This window comes from Hipposideros armiger, unplaced genomic scaffold, assembly GCF_001890085.2.
Source record: "Hipposideros armiger isolate ML-2016 unplaced genomic scaffold, ASM189008v1 scaffold_505, whole genome shotgun sequence".
NCBI classification, from domain to species: domain Eukaryota; kingdom Metazoa; phylum Chordata; class Mammalia; order Chiroptera; family Hipposideridae; genus Hipposideros; species Hipposideros armiger.
The window spans coordinates 484450-504262 of NW_017731855.1; the positions used below are offsets into that span (position 1 = coordinate 484450).

At 41.3% G+C, this 19813-nt stretch overlaps 1 protein-coding gene across 1 annotated transcript; it reads right to left on the reverse strand.

The window, feature by feature from the left end:
- Positions 1 to 1957: 1957 nt before the first annotated feature.
- CD40LG (CD40 ligand) lies at positions 1958 to 14239 on the reverse strand. The gene is made up of 5 exons (XM_019667775.1): positions 14014 to 14239; positions 12004 to 12135; positions 7772 to 7826; positions 5788 to 5850; positions 1958 to 2931 (listed from the first exon to the last, which is right to left on the reverse strand). The coding sequence occupies exons 1-5, from the start codon at positions 14167 to 14169 to the stop codon at positions 2555 to 2557; spliced, it is 783 nt and encodes a 260-aa protein (XP_019523320.1). The 5' UTR covers positions 14170 to 14239; the 3' UTR covers positions 1958 to 2554.
- Between the last annotated feature and the right edge of the window lie 5574 nt (positions 14240 to 19813).

Consider the following 19813-nt stretch of genomic DNA (forward strand, 5'->3'; position numbering starts at 1 on the left):
CCATTTGGAGATTTAGGCAGTTGGGGACAGACTCTAGGGGGCAGGTCGGCACTAAAGGTGTGACAGTAGCATGAAGGTGGTAGCTGAACCCATGAAGGGGTAGAGGGAGACAGCCCACTGTGATCATGTAGGACAGGAAGAGAAGAAGGTGAATGATGGAACCTGAAGTTCTTGGGATGGGCAAGGTGACTTCATGAGGAAGTAGTCTGAGAGGTTGAAGGCAGTTGGCTGTGTGAGGCTGAAGCTCGTGGAAAAGTTCTGGGCTGGAGCTATAGCAGGTGGCATTTAGAGGGCAGTAGAAAGCATGGGAGCAGAGGAGATAGCCTAGAAATTTTAGTTTTTGTATTGATACCATTCCTTCTAACAGATACTGTTACCAATTTGGTTGTTAGAGGTAGAAATAATCTGGATGATAATGATTTCCAAAGACGAAGAAGGTGGGGTGCAGTGTAGGGCAACGTTTAAGCCAGAGGTTATGAGTATATATAGACTACAAAAGATTTGTTCAGGCTGGACATGGGTTCTCTTCTTATAAACCCTACTGAAGAGGAAATGCTTCTTGACCATCCCCACCCCCATTGCCACACCCGGGCAAGTTGGGCAGGTATGGCTGTTTTACAAAGCAGGCACTCAGCTACCATGAGAAAGGGACAGCCATGGCCTGTTTGTTGTCTTCTTCTCTCTGGACTGGGCCAAGCTCTCCACTCAACCAGATCTGGGGACCTGGCCTTCTGAAGGCAGGCCCATACCTGTGAGTCTATTATGACCAATATCCCTTCACTACCACTGCCACTGTCCCACTTCCTTCAAGTGTTCCATGCAGAGGCCAACACATTAGAAGGATCTTCTCTCCAGAGGACAAAATAGCACTGTGAACATGTCCTTAAGTGAGTCCCTGAATCAACAAATGTCACCCCTGCTCACGTTGAAGTTCTCTCCTTGGAGAAAGCATGCAGCCCAGCAGGTTTGTCTAGCATGATTTCAGCCTTGGGTTCCAAAGTCATGCTCTAAGTTCTTCAAAGTCACTCAGCCAAGAAGAGATGGTGCTGCCCAGCGGACCAAAGAGCAGGGCCAGTGGCCAAGAGCTGACCCCACCTCTCCTCATTTCCCTTTCTTTGTTCTACAGTAACGTTTTTCTGCTTGAACATGTGGTGTTTGTCTTAAGTGATACCCTCTACCAGTGAAGACGAAAAAGCCACTCTGGGTTTCTTACATGAAAATCCCTCAATTGGAGGTGACAAGGACTATCTCCTGTGGCTTCAGTGGGAGACTGAGGGGCTGATACTTCCCGTCAGGCTGTCCCAGCTCCATTTCCCCTTGCCTAAAGTGGAAACCACCTAGATGGCTATTAAAACGATAAACAACTGCTTCTCATTTAAGGCCCTCCATCCAGCTTCACTTAGCTGTGATTAATCAAGAAAGAAACCGTCTCTCTTCAATCCCCTGCAAACTTTCCAGAGCAAGTGGGAAATAAAGACCAGATTGCTTTTCACTGAATAAGCTTCCATGTCATCCATCAAAGGCTATCACAGACTTCCAGGGAGTGTGATGTCACCAAGATATTTTGTAGTGCAACAGGCTTGAGAACCAAGTTTATGGAAACATCACAAAGGTTGGGAAAATTCCCTCCAAATACTTCCTTTTCCCCGAACCTGGCCTAGGGCCTTAGATGCTAAATAACAACAATAATGTTCAGGGATCTTTATTATTCAAAAAATAAATAACAGGATAATGACAAATTCACTCTGGAAACAATGGAGACTACAGGTAGATACAATAGATTTCCTTTAAATACAGTCATTTCTTGAGGAGGAGTGGGCAGGCTCAGAGCTGCTCTCTCTGCTCTCCTCCTCCCCCAGTCTACAGTGATAGAGATAAGGATAGGGTTGAAATAAGATAACTGATTAGCAACAGCCTGACTCTGTGTGTGTGTGTGTGTGTGCGCGCGCGCGTGTGTGTGTGTGTGTGTGTGTGTGAGAGAGAGAGAGAGAGAGAGAGAGAGAGAGAGAGAATGAGTGTGTGTCAGGGTGGCTGGTGAGGCACAGGATTTTTCAGTTCTTCACTGCATTAGACTTTCTAGAGCCTGCCCCCTCCATCAGGGCCACAGGGACCCAGAATCAACGATAACTGGATGTGAGTTGAGGTTCCCTGTTTCCATTCTGCATCTTCACTGATAAATCAAATACATTATCCATTGAAAGACACTGCTGGCAAAAAAACCAAAACTAAACTTGGCTAATTATCTGCTGTTTACTCAGAATTCAATCTGTGCATAATGGCCTTGTCTTTTCATAGGACTCTCTGGATGTCTGCATCAGTCGGGTTGCTGCTTCAGAATATAAGCACTTATGGAACAGGACCTGTTTGGATTTCACCCACCCTGTAATTCACTTATTGCAGCCCTACATGCCTTGGGGTGTATAATAAATAGTTCTCCATGAGGAGGATCATAGGGTTATAAATAGGCAGTTCAACAGGGGGTGGTCTTAACTGCTTTGCTGTATCATGAAGACTGCCAGCATCAGCCCAGCGGCAGCCTGCAAGGTTATGCTGCTCAGAGTTTGAGTAAGCCAAAAGACGTGAAGCCAGTCCCGTGGCTCACTTGGCTTGGATCAGTCACGTTGACAAACACCGCAGCACCGGGTTGCAATTCAAATACTCCTCCCAAGTGAATGGATTGTTGCCCGCAAGGTTTGGAGGAACTGTGGGTATTTGCCGCTCTAAGTAGGATTCTCTCAGATCCACTCATGGACCTCAGGCAGAGGCTGGCTATAAATGAAGCTTGACTTGAAGCCTCCCGATTGGAACAGAAGGTGACTTGGGCATAGATATAATAGAGTCCTTGTCTTTTAACGGCCAGCTGTTTCCCATTTTCGAGAGTTACCAAGTTGTTGCTCATGGTGTAGTATCCTTTTTGGGCCCACTGTAGAACTGTAACAGAGAGGGAAAAATTTGTGATGAGGTGAAGCATAGCATGGTTCACATTCTAACAGAAAATATAGTTTCATGTTGATACTAGCTTAATATACAAATGGAAGGTTTGGGCATCAGGGTTTCTTAACGACCCTTCCAGCCTTCAGAGTCTATGGAGGAGCTATGGCTGACAAGTCAGTATGGGCTTTACACTCAGGCGGAGCTGGGTTCCAATCCAAGTTCTACTCAAGTTTGCATAAATCACTTAATCTCCCTGAATTTCAGTCTCTTGTCTGCAACATGGGGCTAATACTACAGCCTATTTCAGAGACTTGTTGTGAAGATTAAAGTAACAGAGCCCAGTGAATTTTCTTCTCCCTTTAGAGTTCTTAAAGCTAATTTGCCCTTGAACTTAAGAAACTGTGAATGATTTCAAAATCCACATCATAATTATGCATGCCAAAATATTCAGGCAAAGTTCTTGCAAATATTAACATTGATTTCTTCCTTTCCTTGAATTTTGCAAAGCCAAAACGTTGCTGGTCCACCTAGTTCTGGCTCAGTATAGAGAAAAGGAAAGACCCCATTTCTCCCTATCTGATCATGCTGTTGCAAACCCGACCTACCTCCCACAGCAAGGACTAAAATTAGGCAAGGAAGTATGAAAATAAACCTGTCATTTCACTGTGTGTTTTGATCTCCCATTGTAGTGGGCGCCACCAACTTGAAAGGGCCTGTATTCTTGTGGCTAAACCAGAGTACCCACCAACAGTGTGCCATTTTCTCGGCTGAGATGTTGAGTGGGTTCAAAGTAGTGTGTATACCCGATTTTAAATCTCAGCTCCCATAAAGAGCTAGATTGCCCGGGTTGTGGGGTGGGGAGAAATGAAAGAACTGATGCATTTGCTTCCTTGAGCTTTTAAAAAAGTTCCTGTTTGGTGGTCTTTGGTCTATCACGGTGTTAGGCCTATCAACCTGTTAAGACTCATCCTTTAGTAATAAGAAAGGCCTCCCAAATGCCTGACATTTCTTGGCTCTCCAGACCACTCCAGAAATGACACTTCATTATGATGTTTTCACTTTTGTGCCATTTGATTAAGAAAACAAGTGCAGGTTCCCAATCTTTTAGTCCACTAAGTTTATTTTTGTAATTCCTTCCCTAATTTTAGTCTTTGCTGTGGGGAGTAGGTCAACTTTGTAACAGTATGACCAGGTAGGAATGAGAGGTTAGGGATTGGGGTAGGGTGTGGAATGTTACTGTCTTCCCACCTGATCTTCTATGATGCAGACTGTAAGATATACTAGGGCCAATATCAATCATGGGCCTTTCTGTAGAATCTGAGCATCATGAAATATATCCAAGGGCAAGGTGGACAAAGACCAGTGGGAAGCTATTCTTCTAGGAGGTGTCTCTGTTGCTGTTCTCCAATCTGATGAGAAGGTGTCATGTGAAGGGCCGGCCGAGTGGCTCAGTTGGTTAAGAGCTCGCTCAAGAGTTTGAGTTCTGAGCAACAGTGGTTCGATTCTCAGGCCGAGCTGAGCAGCTGCTGAGCTGCCAACAGGTGGCAGGATGGCTCAGCTTAAAAAAAAAAAGAAGGTGTCATGTGGATGGCCACCCTAGACAAGCCAATATAGTTGTCATGTTCTTCCATAGTATCTTTTCTGAGAAAGGGGTACTTGGCAGAATTATTAAATATTGTGGGAATAGCTGGTATTAATGAAGGGCTTTGTGTCACTCTTCTGACAACTAAACTACAGTGAAGTAAGCTAAGTAATGACACCTTAAATTTGTATAGCACTTGACAGTATAACTTTCTTCCACAGTAGCTGATTTGATGCTCACAGTTACTCTGTAAAATAAGTGAGGCAGAAAACTGATATGTAGGTAAAGGGACTTGCCCAAGGCCACCCAGCAAGTGATAATCATGGTTCTTGAACCTGAGTATTCAAAATTTTCTATCTAGTGCTCTTACTCCCATACCATGATCCATGATAACCATGTATACACCCACTGAGAAGCCTAAGCCCTACCTCGCAGATGAGGCTGTATCACGTCTTCTCTCTCTCTCTCTCCCTAACACACACACACACACACACACACACAAGGTTTGTAAGTCCATTCTGAAGCACTGTGCTGAGTTTTTCAAAGACTGCTATGATGTTCTCAGACTGCATTTATGTATATAGGGGATTTTATGCTAGTGTGCGTTTCCATCCATTTATCAGATGTGACACATTCTCCAGCACCAGCTATCAGGAGGTACAGATTTGGGAAAAAAAAAGAACTAAGGGCTAGAATAATGACAGAATGTATATGGAAATAAAATCATTCAGAGTTGAAAAGATTACAGTATGTCATCTGTTGTTACTTCATTGGAAAATCTAACGTCCTGGCACCTATTGATCTTTGCAGAATGATTTTACCTTTACTTTCCCTGAGGTTAGCCCCAGTGAGGCTGGGGTTAATCATGCAGGGATTGACAGATGTCAGGAAATACCCCCTGAGGCCCATTTACACACAGCAAAGAGAGGTTAGGATGAGGGATGCTTCCAATCAGGAGGTCACTATCTGCCATCTCTTCTATGTTGTCAGAACAATGGCCCCTCTACCCAGTAATTCATCATTTAGAATCAGCCATTAAGCAAGAACATAATGAGAACGTTGGGGTTGCTTCCCACCTCTTTTTGTCCCTCCAAGTCCCGTCTGTACATTTGAGCTCACTTTGAAGTCAAAAGAGAGCAAATGAGAGGTGTATGGGTAGGTTTGTAAATTAGGCCCCAGAGGAAGAGAGGAGCCTAATCATTAGGCTGCATTGCATTAGCATCCCTGCCTTCCACCTTGGCTGGCTGATGCTCAGAAGCTTTTGGACTTACCAGTGGCTGTTTTACTGCTGGCCTCACTTATGACATGTGCTGCAATTTGAGGCTCCTGATCACCTGAAATGAAACCAAAAGCAAACTGTCAGGCCAAAGTAATACAAAGCTGCCCATGGAACTATTTGGTCTAGTCATATAGCTGTATAATAGAGACTGTGCTTACACATAGTATTATGTAAAAGGAAGGATAGAATGGTCTGAAATACTCAGAGGGAAACGTTGGTTTTTAAAATTTGAACAATGGAATTGGCTATTTTCTTCACCAATCCCATTTTATAACAGTTATTCAGTACTCGGCTCTGCTTTATATAGATTGACACAAGCTAAAAATATTAGTCTTCATTAAACATGTTTTGAATCTTGCTTTTAGGAACAACTTCTATCCATTGTGAATCTTAGTGGTCCTCAAGGTCATGTCTGCACAATTAGCAGTAAGATGCTTATAGTGTAAAAAAAAAAGATGCTTATAGTGTCTTATTTGGTCAAGCAATTGGCCAAACTCTGGTGTATATATCTCTAATTTGTTCTCACGTAACAGGCTTGCTTCTTAATATGATGGGCTGATCTCCTAGGTTCAAAGACTGTATGGAAGCTTCTTTTTTTTCCCCCAGTAATGAGTCCAGTGCTGGATTCTTTGTAGGTGCTCTATAAAGATTGAGTCAAATGGAATGACCTAAATTACCAGTTTTGCTAAGTTTATAATTTCCCTGAAGACTGGTACGCAGCATCCACATGAACTGTTTCCTCAAATTTCACTGTAATTAACAGATAACATAGTACCACTCAACCTATCTTACAGTCATTCTGATTTCCACCAACCCTTCATGGAAATCAGATCACCCTTTGCATCTAGACCAATAGTTAAAGCAAGCCCTGACGACTCCCTTTGCCTCAGAAAACTGTATGTATGTATGTATTTTTTGTGTGTATTAACATTACAAAACCCATAGCATAATTTTCACTGACTTTGTGATAAAAACACCCATCTACCAACACTTCATCTTTCCCGCTCTCGGCTGCTCAGTACACTCCAGGCATCATTGTGTTTGGTCTGGGGTGCTACATTCAAAGAGGAGTAGGGAAAGTTAGGGAGTTTCCAAAAAGGAAGCTAACTAGGAGAGAAAAGGGCCTGAAAAGGGTCTAAAGGAATAGCGAAGACACTGGGGAGACAGCCTGGAGAAGAAAATGCTCAGGGGCCATGATTGCTGTTTTCAACAACTGGACAGCTGCTGTGTAGAAGAATAATTATACTTTGTCTCATATGGCCCCAAAGAACAGAATTGAGGCCAGTGAGTGGAGATTCCAGGAACCAATTTCAACTGCAGAGGAGAAAAGACTTTTCTCATGTAGTATAGTAAATGTATTGTAATTAGTAGAGCTATTTAAAGATGGACCAGGCTGCTTTATGACACAGAAGATGTCTAGGCATTTTTGATCAGAGGCCAAGATGGTCAACGTTGTGAATGAGATTCATGCTCCGGGCACGGTGCTGGATTTGAGAACTATCAAGACCTCTTCTAACCCTGAGATGTTCGAGATGATCTGACATCAAGAACAGGGCAAAGAATAGAACATTGTCACACTGACTCACTCCTTGATCCCAGGGGCTCCACTGGCCATGGTTCTCCATGAAAAACTGTTATCATTGAGCAATGAGTGCAACTGCTACCAAATGATGACCTTCTTATTATCTTATCCCCTGTAGATGGTACTAGGCTATATGGTTGCTTTGGTTAAAGTATTGAAAATAATGGAATTTCTTCATACTTGGTATTGTTAGCATTAAAGGAACCCAGTCCTCCCCATAAATACGTGCATACAAAGCCTTTCCAAATCACAGGCAGAAGTGTTCATTTGCCAATTGTGTCCTTCTTTTATTTCCAGGGCGAAAAGTTCTCTGATTCAGCACTGGGTTGTTCAATATAATAAAGCTTTTGTTTAGTTTTTAAGCATTCATAGAAATTGGTAAATAACAACCTACCTTTTTGCATTTGAAAGTTTTTTTCTTTCTCTTTCACTTCATTTCCCATTATATCCTGAAATAAGAATCATTGCGAAAGGTCATTTTGGCAGGAACTCTGCTGTGGGGGTTTAGAGGTATCATTTATTTGGCGTCCAACCTTACTCTGGTGAAGATAATCATATAGACTCAGATCCTGTCATTAATTCCATCATACCGATTGGGAGCCCATGGCTCTGTCAGATGAGCTGACAGCCCAGAAAGCCCAGGGATATACCTGGAAGCAGAATCTGGGCTTTATTATCTCCGTTCTAGCACTCTTTCCAGACCAGAAGCTGCAATACTGACTCTGACCCCAACCTCGCTGGCTTTGACAGGTATTGACAAATGATGCTGAATGGGGAGACGGTTCTCCCCTGGGAATTGGTATACAGAATACTGTCAAACATAAAGCAGGGTGTGTATCTATTAGAATAAAATTGGTCTGAAATCTCTTAAGGAATGGTCGCAGTAAGTTTGATCTTGGGAAGAAATCCCAGACTACAAAAAACCCTTCACACATTTCTTATTTTGTTGTCCCTCTCAATGGGCTGAGAAGATGCTCTTGTTGCTGGTTGTGTGCCCTTGTGTGGCTTGTAGTTATTTATAGTAATCAGCATACAGGAAATACAGATAATCTTCCAATGTTGCTGATGTTCAAAGGCAAAAGCAACACTTCTTCAGGAGTTTCTTCTCACTTAGCAACTGAAGAAAGGATAGACGTACTTAGAGAAGCTAACCTTGACTGCCATCCTCCCAGGTCAGAAAGTAATAAAGTCTACTGCTGTCACTTTAAAGATACTGAATAAAAGGCCTGAAGGGCTTAACTGGCTGTCACGAGGTCACCCAAGGAATCTGAGGCTGAAGGTAAGAGTCAAAACTATGAGATCACATTCGTAGGCTGGGCTTAACTCACACCAGCAGCCTATGCTCAGGCCACAAAGGAGGAAGACATTAGTATTTTCAAATCTTCTGATAATCAAAGTCTTGCATGTCTTCTCATTACTGGAATTAAGTTTCCATAGACCCTCCCTTTTTGTTCCTCCTATAGAAGGAATTAGTGTTGTTACTATTGAGTGTCTTCTTGTAGACTCAGCTCAGTCGTCAGATGAGAGGGTGTAAGTCACAGAGCCTAACGGGGAACCTGCACCTCAAAACGCTCACATAGGCCACAGAGCCTCAACTTTCCACTTGAGCTGAAGTGTGGCACTGTGAAAGTGCGGCAACAGGAAAATGTTTGTGAGATAACAAGTAAACAAATGAGTATTTAGTGTCTTTTCAAAAAATGGAGTGTGATGATCAAGGTTGAGATACTTTCAGGCTAGGTGGTTGCATTGGTGTCAGGGGTTTAGCCAAGATGAAAACGTGAAGTCAGCAAAGTTTGCCTTTTATGCACCCAGCCTTGCCTTTCCGTGAACTTCCCCCAGCCACACTCCTCAGAGCCTTTTTTTTTTTTTGCTTTACTCTCCAGCTCAACTGAAAGACTTTTTAATGTTGACTTTCAGAAAATCTGGGATTAGTTATTTCTCTGTCAGTGGAAACTCTATGTGGCAGGTATGGACAGGTTGACCTTTAACTTGAAAACGAAATGCTTTGACCCTAGCAAAGATATCTCCGGCATTGATGGGCAAGCCATCACGGAAATGATCATTCTAGCAGGGGGTGGGGTAGGTAGTAAGTTTTAATGTGAAACTACACCATTCACAGTGCTGCCTCCACTTACCCTAACATAATTCCGGAATCCCATCTTTCCCTCAAAGGGACAGCTTGGTGTTGCCTGCCTTAGGAGATAATGAGTTCCTCGTCATTAGAGGTGTTCAAACAGAGATTGGGGGACCACTTGGTGGGGACCGTGGGGTTCAAAGACTAACATTCCGGGTTAATAATTAGATCTGAGGATTTCTAAGACCCCTTCAAGTTATGATTCAGAGCCCAAAATGTCAATCTTCAGGCTGCCCTGAATCAGTCAGACGATGACCCAGAAAAATAGCCTGCTAATGTTAGCTAAGAATATAAAAGTCCAATTTGAGGTTAGTATGTAGTTGACCTGTTAGGTGAAACAGTTCGATATATTATTTTTGAATGGGAATTTTGAGGGGATGGATCCTAGAAAAGGGTTCAGTCATTGGAAGAAGACTGAGTAGCAGGAGGACTTTGGGTCTCCCCATTGTGTGCATCATCAGTACCGATGCATTGATTAGGATGCAACCCTGGCTGCAGTAGAGGCAAGGGGCTTCCTCTGTCACATGTAAGGAGCCCCAGTTGACATGCCTGACAAGCTCTGCCTTTTTAGAGGATGAAACTTTGGAGCTGTCAGTTTATTCACGCAAGCATACACAGAGAAGCCTCACCGGCCTGTTTCCTTATTCCTATCCTGGGTAGCCGATCTGGGAAGCTTTACATATCTGACCTGAAATAAAACCATGCTGAATTGGCAGTTCGACTGTAAAACTCTCAGTAAGAAGGAGAGAGGGAGGGAAAAGTTAACAGTCACTCTCACTGCCATTGGAGGGAACTGAAGCTTGATCACATAATTACAGAATGTCGGGGTTGGTAGTGCCCTTACAGCTAATCTCAACCCTCTCATTTTATAGATGAGAAAACTGAGGTCTAGAGAGGTGAAGTCATTTGCCCAAGGTCACACAGCCAAATATGTTATATATATTATTTGGATTACTAACCATGGTTCTGAAAGTGGCTTTATTCACATTTAAATTTCAACACCCTGTAATACTGGCCAGAAGCCTCAAAGAACCAGAGAAACTCAAATCATCTCCAAGCCTTGAAAATAAAGTTAGGAGTCTTCATCTAAAACCTAGATTAGCATAAAGAACCGAAAAACCAGCAGTAAATTTGAGCTGAGTTCTGATTCCCATAGGTGATTCAGGAGTAAGGTCTTAGAGTCTTCACGACTTGATTAAATTACACATCGGGGACAGTATAGGAGGACAGGAATAAGCTCAGAAATAAGATCTTAAGCCCTTCACTCCCAGGTTAAATCACACATAATCTATGTGTGAGAACTAGCTCCTCTTGGTTTATCCAAATACCCACAGAGCTGCCCTCAATGTGGAGTGCTGCCTCCTGTTCATGACCCGCAAATGAGCTGAAGGCCAAGGGTATATGACTTAGCATTCTGAGAAGGAAGCATGTAGACAGACTTCTTGATGTTCGGCTTCAGAAGAAAGAGTCTCTAGACCCCTTGTCTATGCTGATAGAATTAATGTTGTAGGGGCATCCTCAAATAAACATTCTAAAAATTCTTGTTTTAGGTACCCATTATATTACTTCATGCTGGGTACCAGTCTGTTGGGTTAGAAGAATTCAAACTCTCTGTGCCTCAGGTCTTGATTGGCCCTAGAGTAAGTGGTATTATATGGGGTCTGGCTTGAGTGGTGTTGAGAGGGCCCATCACCTACTCCCTGTACCTCTCCTCACAATAAAAGGAAAATATCTCAATTTCATGGCACGTGAAATTCCATCCTTCATATGATAGACTGTGTCAGTCTTCAGAAGTCCCTACTACCCCCAGTAAAGGCAATACCTTAACCTGTGGCCTGCCGACACTGTAGTGGTCAATGGTTATAGCTTCTCTGGGAAATGGGGACCAGACCATGGGTCCACAATCAAGAAGGCATCAAGATTTGGATGGAAAGAAAACAAAATGCAAAAAACAAACTTGGTGTACTTCATAATTTTTCCAGAGGCAGCTGCAGGTACGAGCTCATGTGTTATGTGTGAATGTGCCAATGAGAGCGTGCCTTTTCCTCATTCTTGTCAAGAACATTCCTGTGTGCACCCTCCCAACTTTCCATTCCCTTTGAACATAGGAATTTGGCTTCATTTTTAAAAAATAAATACACATACCTATGTATGTATATAACGGGAATGCCAAAAAAATGTATACAAGTGGACACTTTGGTCAACGTTGCTCAAGCAGTAGTTCGCCGCCATCAGAAGTGTCTGGACACTGATGGGAACCACTCTGAGCACCTCTTGTCATTGCAGAAGTCAAACGTGACTTGTATCCATTTTTTGTTATTGGTATATATTGAGTATGACAATTTTAGTGCAGTTTTCCTTTCTTAAAATGTGTATATGAGTACATTTTTTGGCACCCTCTGTATAACAAGTGTTTAAACTTTTACATTGTCAGGTTTCTGATCTTGCAGAAGTACTAATACTTTTCAATGATACTTTCACCTACTCCTTACCTTGACGAAGGCTTCAAACTGGCTTCTAATTTCCTCACAGTTCAGTAAGGATAAGGACTTCTCTCCTTTGTTGCACCTCTGTATCATTTTCATGAACACAAAATCTTCATGAAGATTCCTTTCATCTTCTATCTATTTGTGAAATAACAGGGACATGAGAAATGTAATTCTGAATGAGAATGCAGCTAATGATGTCTGCCGCTACATTCACTTCCATGACTTTAGGACTTGAGGGCTTGACAGAATACAAATGGGGAATAAAAAGTTATACTAAATTATTGATATTTGGTATTAGCAGTTTAAAAATCTACAAAAGCCAGGAATTAAAATGTCATACTATCTGAAACCCTAGGGAGAAATCACAGCTAATCTAATAAAATTTCAGCACAAAGTGTACATTATAGTATTAACATTCTATAATTGTCATATTTCCCATTGCTTCAATAATGATTGCTCATTATGAACACAATCTATAAAATAGTTCTCTGCTGAGCCAATTTGTCCACTTCATTTTAGTGTTTGTGACGCAGTGCTTTATAAATAGAAGTTAATTTGCAATGTATGCCAATTAACTCAAGTTCTAATTACATCTCTCTCTTTTTAACTTTGGTATTTGCAGGAAACATTTGTGTTTTCAAAGAAATCATCTTTCATTTCCAAAGTTAACAAGACATTTTATTCCCCAATGTCTTAGAATAACTAAATGTATAAACTCAATTGTATAATCAACTAATTCTGTGCTTTTTTCTTGTTTTAAGATTAACATTTTGGATTCAAAACAAGATGCAGGTAACTGGCGGCTTTCACTGTCATCAAGAACATACCTAAATGCTATGGAAAATTTGAGCCTACCCTGGTCAATAGGGGTAGAAGCTAAGCTTATGTCCAGGCAGAGCCCACCAGGCCAAACACACACACACACACACACACACACAGACACACACACACACGCATGCAGAACTCCCCCCTCCCATTTTCTCAGCAGTGATACTTAAAATTTGAGTAACCCAGTGAATTGCCTCAACTATCATTGCCCCACCTTATACTGTTGGTAAAGCTCATGACCTTAATTCTAGTTTGGCATCCCAATAGAAGACACTCAAATATCCCTGAGAAATTGCAGTCTCCAGATGCTGTACACCCCCAATTCCCACATTGAAACTTTTAGGAATGGCCAGATAATTGATCAAATCTCTCTTTTCATCTATGATTGATATTTTGTCAACACAGCCAATATTACCCATCAGCGAAAATGGGTAACTACATCAGAACAGGATAAATCCTAATGGTTATATCTTCCTAAGAATGCAAACCAACCTACTAAGTTACTCTATTCTTTGTTCCCATAAGTTCAAATATTTAAGAATGTAAAACATCTCAGAAGGAAACTGGGCAGCTTGCAACTACACTCAGCACTTGAAGAATTATACAGAGAATGCCACTTTTACTAAAAGACTGCAAATTCTGGGATTTATCCGTATCTATGCTAATCTGAAACACCATGAAATTTCAGATCAAACTGATGTTCTCCTTTTCCAGTTGAAAAAAAAGTTGTCTCCATGAATAAAAAAATAGTTCACTTCTTAAGCAAAACTTTAGCAAGTAATTGTAGCTAATGCCTACACAGTGCTTACTTAGTGCCAGGCTCTGTTCTCAGCTTGTTTCAAGGCTAAATTCATTTAATCTATGAGGTCAGTACCATTATAATTCCCATTTCTCAGAAGTGGAAACTAAGGCATAGAAATGTAAAATAACTTGCTAAGGATGACAGAACTAGTAGTGGGCAGAGTCAAGATTTGAACACAGGCAATCTGACTCCAGAGCCCAAGCTCGTGACCAGAGACAAGAATACGGGACTTCACTAACTAGACAACAAACATTATGTCACAAGAACATTTACCTATTTGCGTACCTACCATTGTCCATTATTTAGGGAGAACTAAAACCAACCAACCCACAAATCAATAAGGACCCAAAATTTAGTTAATAAAGGGTCATAGTTCCTCTTACCTTGTCCAATCTTCTGTGAAGATATACAGCAAAAAGTGCTGACCCAATCATCTGAGTGATAAGAAAAACAGTCAGTAAATACATAAAAATTTTCATACTGACGGGTGGTCCACTGGCCACAGATCGGGGAGAAGGTTGGCTGTATGTTTCGATCATGCTGTGTTAGAGTTGAAATGATATCTTCTGCCCGAGAAGGTGGCAGAGGCAGCATGAGAAGACTGTCAAAGTGGCCACCTTACTCAGGATTAGTTAAGAGCGCACAATCGTCGCAGCCCACACTTCCTGGAAAATGTGCTTCGTAGTCTTCTCTCCCAGCAAAAAGTTACGTAAAGGTTTTTTTTTTTTATTATACCCATATCATTCACTTCCAGGCTTTCCCTTTTGTTAGTAAAGAAGAAACAAGCTTCTTCTTCCATACATTCATTCTTGCCTTGAAATGTCACAGGCTTTAACAGACAATGGCAGTATTTTCCTATCACTGTCTAAATTTTTCGGTTCACCAGTTTCAAGGAAAGAGATAAATTAATCCACCAGCAATAGACTTATTTCAATTTCATTCTTACTAATGTAAAGCGGGAACCTGGTATATGGGGAAAGAAACAAATATCAACAAAAGTTTGGATTGATTTTATGACTGGTGTGTCACTAGCTAATTGCTTCTCAAGATTTCTTTAATATTTAAACCCAACAAAATCCTGGCAGCTTTTCAAGTCAAGTATACATGGCATAAAGCAAAAAAAGAGTGCTGAAAATTATGAAATAAAATTAAGCTGGAAAGGTAATTCAAGAAAAATAAATTTCTCAAAGGCCAAGAGAAGCAGTGTCTTAAGGGAAATCAGATCAAAACTTTTTGATTGAGGTTAAAGTAGCAATATTAGCTTAATTTACCCCAATTGCCTGTCTATACTGTTCCAGTCCCTCAGATAATTTCTGATGCGTATGTAACTGTTCAGAATAGGGAAAATATGCTGCACTTAAGAGACCTGAATTCTAGTCCTTGCTCTACCAGTACATTGCTATGGACCTCAAGCAAGTCACTTTGCCTCTCTAGACCTCCATCTCTTCATATCCTAAGGGGGCAGTTGTACCTGCCTTGCCTATCCTGTAGGCTGTTGTGAAGATCAAAAAAGATTGTGCATGAAAAATCTCTGAAATGTGTTAAGCAATAGACAAACAACTGTCATCCTGAGTTGTTTTTTTTTAGAATTTGCTTAGCCTAAGACATGACTTTTCCAAACAATCGCCAGCTCCTTACATACTAGTAAAAAAAACAAAAGAGCAATAACATCAAAAACACCCAACGTTTTGATAACAAATTGAATCATTGAGGTGTGTAGGATTACGCATTTCTGAATGGCTTTTGTGTAGTCTTATCAGATTGTCTTCGAAATAAAACCAGCTGTGGAAATCCTTACCCTACATCCCAGCCTGGTCTCGAAACCATGATAAGATTTCTTTGGTGATTCCTATAAAATTGTTTTGAGATACAAATAGGAAATGTAACAAAACGCTCCGATAGGCATGCTATCTGTAGAGTTAGCACCTGCTCTCTTCCCCTCCCACGCCCCAGCATCCTGTCCTGGGCCCAGATCTGTGTAACTTTTCACTACATCTGCCAAGTAGGTGGCTTCAACGCACGTGATAAACTTTGATCAGTCAAGTCAGAGGCTTTGGTTCTTAGACAAGTAACCTTTGTTCCACTGAAGGAAAATTATCACGAGAGACAAAATGGGCTCGAGGACTTCTTCAAGGCTAGTTTCATACAATCACAGAATGCCAGAGCTGCAAGGACCCTGCAAAGTTCAGCTAAGGGACCACAGAGATGCAGACAGTGTCAGGATTTGTTCATGTGACTAAGTTCAAGAAAGAGTTGTTGTCCATCCTCCCGGCCACAACTTCCTGATCTCCAGCCTCCTGCACTCTGACTTTTGCCCACAACATTCCCCTGAAACTGCTCCCACCATTATTAGTTCAGTAGTTTTGGCCAAATTCTTTTTAGAGTTTATTTTTACTGATGTTTCTATTAGTCTGTTGACATATTATTTTGCTGTCATCCTTCTGAAAACTACCCCCCCCCATTTGCCTGTCAGAAAACCTCTTCTTGGATTCCCTTTTTGCTTTGTATCTCTTAAAACTTTGGTATTCTCTATCCTCATTCTCCTGTCCTTGCCTCTCCACCCCTTTCCTCTCTTCTTTTCCCCTACTCCCACCTTCCCTCACTCCTCCCCTCTTCTCCTTCTACATGTTTTCCCTGGGTGAGTCCCATCCACATTCATAGTTTTCCCTATCACCTTCATTGTGACAAATCCCAAACCTATAGCTCTAGCCCTGAACTTCATATTTGTAGGTATAGCTACCTCTGAATATCTCCACTTGAATATCCCAGGCCATCTCGCATTTGGAATATTCAAAGCTTAATTCATCTCCCCCACTCCACTTCCAACCCAGGTCTGTTCTTCCTCCAGTGTCTCCCTATCTCGGTCAATGGCACCATTAGACCCACCTACTTGTCCAGGTCAAAGACCTGGGAGTCATCCATGATTCTTCCCTCTCTCTTGCCCAGATCATTCCCCAAACCCAGTGGCTTCTTCCAACCCAAATCTTCTGGATTGCCACCACTTCGTTCCACCTCCCTGCCAACATCCTAGTCCAGGCCCACATCCCCTCCTGGATTACTGGCTTGTACTCTCCTAATTTATCTCCTTGCTGCCTTTCTGCCCCACCCCATCCATCCTCCGTAATTCCAGCAAACTGTTAATTCTGAGTCTTATAGCTGAACATATTCTAACCTGATTTGACCCCTCAGGATCTGCGCCAGACCCAGGGAAGTGGATTGACAAACAAAGTGCTCTGACATGTTCAATGTGAATGGGTTTCCACAAGCACCAGCTTATACTTCAATTCTTGAAGGCTCCTCTTTCTCCCATTCTTCTTCTGCCTGGTCCTCTAGCTTGATGCAACAATTAGCTCCCTTTCCAGCTTCAACGTTTGCTCTATTTTCTGATTTCTGATGCTGTATCAGACATTCTTTTTATCAAAACCTCCCATATCTGTTTCTCCCCCAATAAGGAGTGACCTGGCCCTGGTGTTGGGCCCCCTTTTAAAAATCTTCAGCTAGAAGTGATTTCAAAATTAACCACCAAGAAATTTGTAGATCTATTGAGTGCTTCAAAGGGCCTATAGCCAAAGTCAAATATTGACCATTTTTTTCTTAGTTCACAGAAAGAATTAAGTTAATGGATTGAATTGTTTCAATTTTCAGTTTTTCTTACACAAAATTTTATGAAATCTCTGTCACCTTTTTCTACTACTGCCTTTCTTCTAACTAGTGATTGATCTGCAGCAAATAAGTATCAAGGGAAAAACTCAAAAAACAATGGATCATACTTCAACAGCTTGTTTTTGATGTGAATGAATATGTTTGTGGTTGTGATTTTATATTGATAACCTAGAACACAGTCATAGTTTCTGCTAGGAAAATTATTTCCAGTACATATGAAAGAGTTACATATATCAGCAATTTGTTTGTTCTACAAAGGGCCTAACAAGGACTCTTTTCCCTGAACATGTCTGGAAAATCTTTGCCCAGCGGACAGTGTCTCCATTGTTATCACAGCACATGATCTGACCCCTGCCCACCTTTCTGCCTTCATCCCTTGCAACTCACTCATGCTCAGCTCTGGGCATCAACCGTATCAAGCTAGGTTTATTTCCCTAAATGTGCTGTGCTTGTTCAAGCTGTTTCCTATGAGTATGTGGGCTCCCTCCGGTCTTATCTATTAATGTTGAATAGACACCCCCTCTGTGAAACATCCCCTCCCAGCTGACAAGGTATCTTCTTCTGGGCTTAATCTATCATAGCATATGCAACACATTGCATTGTAATTAACTTGTCTGGACATTTCCTATACCATTAGCTTCTAGAAAAAAGAGACAATTAAACAAAATCTCAGAATCTTTGCTTCCTGACACACTGTAATGAATTAGTAAATCTTTGCCAAATGACTAAATTTTCTTTTAAGGAGATAGAAAGGGAAGTTGTAAAACATTCTAGCCTGGTAAAATAACACTGGCTAGCCTCTCTAGTGATACAAACCAGAATATATTTAAGTTTTCCTCTATTCCTTTAATTATCTCTCTTTTCTCTGTGGTCAATTCAATTTGTTTTGTTTGGCTCTTCTCTTTCATGCTGATAGTTTTCCTCAAATGTTTGACGACGCTTGTGTCTGGTCATATTTATGAATGAAAAAGAATGTTTGATTTTATGGGCAGAGGGCACAGGTTTACTCTGCAATTGTGTAGATCTATTTCCCCCAGAAACCTCTCTCTGGAATGGGAGGGCTGACTATGTGTTCTGTTTAAGTGGGTAGGGCCTATCAACAGGCAGGCTTCTCTTTAGGTTATGTGGGTAGAGAGGCAGGAACACCTACCCCTGCTCTTCACACTTATTGATTCAAATTGGCGCTTCCATGGGAAAACCCACTCTTCCTTCTGATTTCTTGAATTGCCATGTTTTCTACTCTGATTTCTCTGTTAGTCAAAATGCATTGGCTTTCTTGCTTCCTCATATCCCTCAAAATTCCTTTCATATTGATGTCAGCTTTTCTTGTTTCCCATGGTGGTTGTGGTTTTGTTCTATTTACATTTTCTTTTGACTAATACATTCACATGGATAAAAATGTAAGTGATACAAAAAAGTGTGCAATGTAGTCTTCCTTCACCTCTTCCTCCCAGTTCTCCATGGTCAACCAATGTTGTCAGTTTCTTATGTATCTCTGAAGATGCTTTTATGTGCATTCAAACAAATACATAGATATTCTCTTTCACCCTTTTTTCACACACACTAGTATACATTACACTGTTCTGCTTTTTTTCATTTAATAATATATCTTGGAGATTATTTCATGTCAGAAAAGTTCTTTATTTTTTTCAACTGCATAGTATTCCAATGTATGAAAGGAGTACAATAATTTATTTAACCTGTCCCGTACTGATGAACATTTAGGTTGTTTTCAATCATATGATATTAAACAATACTGCAACAGATCATCTTATACCTATTCATTTTTAAAAGTTTCTCGTCAGATCTTTCTGTGGGATCTAGAAGGCTGAAAATTACATATTTTTTAACATTGCCCAATCAACATGTTAACCTAAACACACCACACTCAAAGGAAGATAATTTAAAAGTTATTATTTATTTTCCATTAGTTGGGTTGATGCATAGTAAATTATTTGTGTTATACACCCTCTTCAAAGCAAGACAGTGCATTTCAAAGCTTCCAATACAAAGTCTTATCTGGCCTTGAGGATTTTGGTTGCACCATGTGAGATTCTTCGTGTAAGTCTGGAGCAGAAAGCTGGAGATGGTATGATCTCTTGTGCCTCTATCCAGGATGCTACACTTGTTGGGTAGATTGATCAGAAGCAATTTCAGGAGACATTTCTTTCAATTAGTTTACTTGCTCAAATCAATATTCACTGAATGCCTACTGTGGGCCAGATGCTGAGCTGAATGCTGGGGATAGAAAGATAAAGATGATAGTCCGTCCCCGCCTTGACAGGGGCTCCCAGTCTAGAGAAGCCAACCAATACACGAGCAGACAACCATAAAACAATGTGGAAAGTGCCACAGTGGAGGTGAACACAGAATACTGTGAGAACATTAAGGAGGAGTACCTACCCAGTCAGGGGCGTAAGACAGAAAGAATATCAAGGAAGACTCCCTAGAAGAGATGCCTGTCATAACTTCGTATCTTTTTTTTTCCATTGGGGAATTAGGGGAGGGGAAGAGTGTTGG

Excerpts from the sequence above, each read along its gene's own strand:
- CD40LG (XM_019667775.1), bottom strand. The coding sequence starts at position 14,169 with ATGATCGAAACATACAGCCAACCTTCTCCCCGATCTGTGGCCAGTGGA. Across the intron at positions 7,827-12,003 it reads AGTTTGAAGCCTTCGTCAAG|GATATAATGGGAAATGAAGT; the intron begins GTAAGGAGTAGG and ends TTCTTATTTCAG. Across the intron at positions 2,932-5,787 it reads CAGCAGTAAAACAGCCACTG|TTCTACAGTGGGCCCAAAAA; the intron begins GTAAGTCCAAAA and ends TCTCTGTTACAG.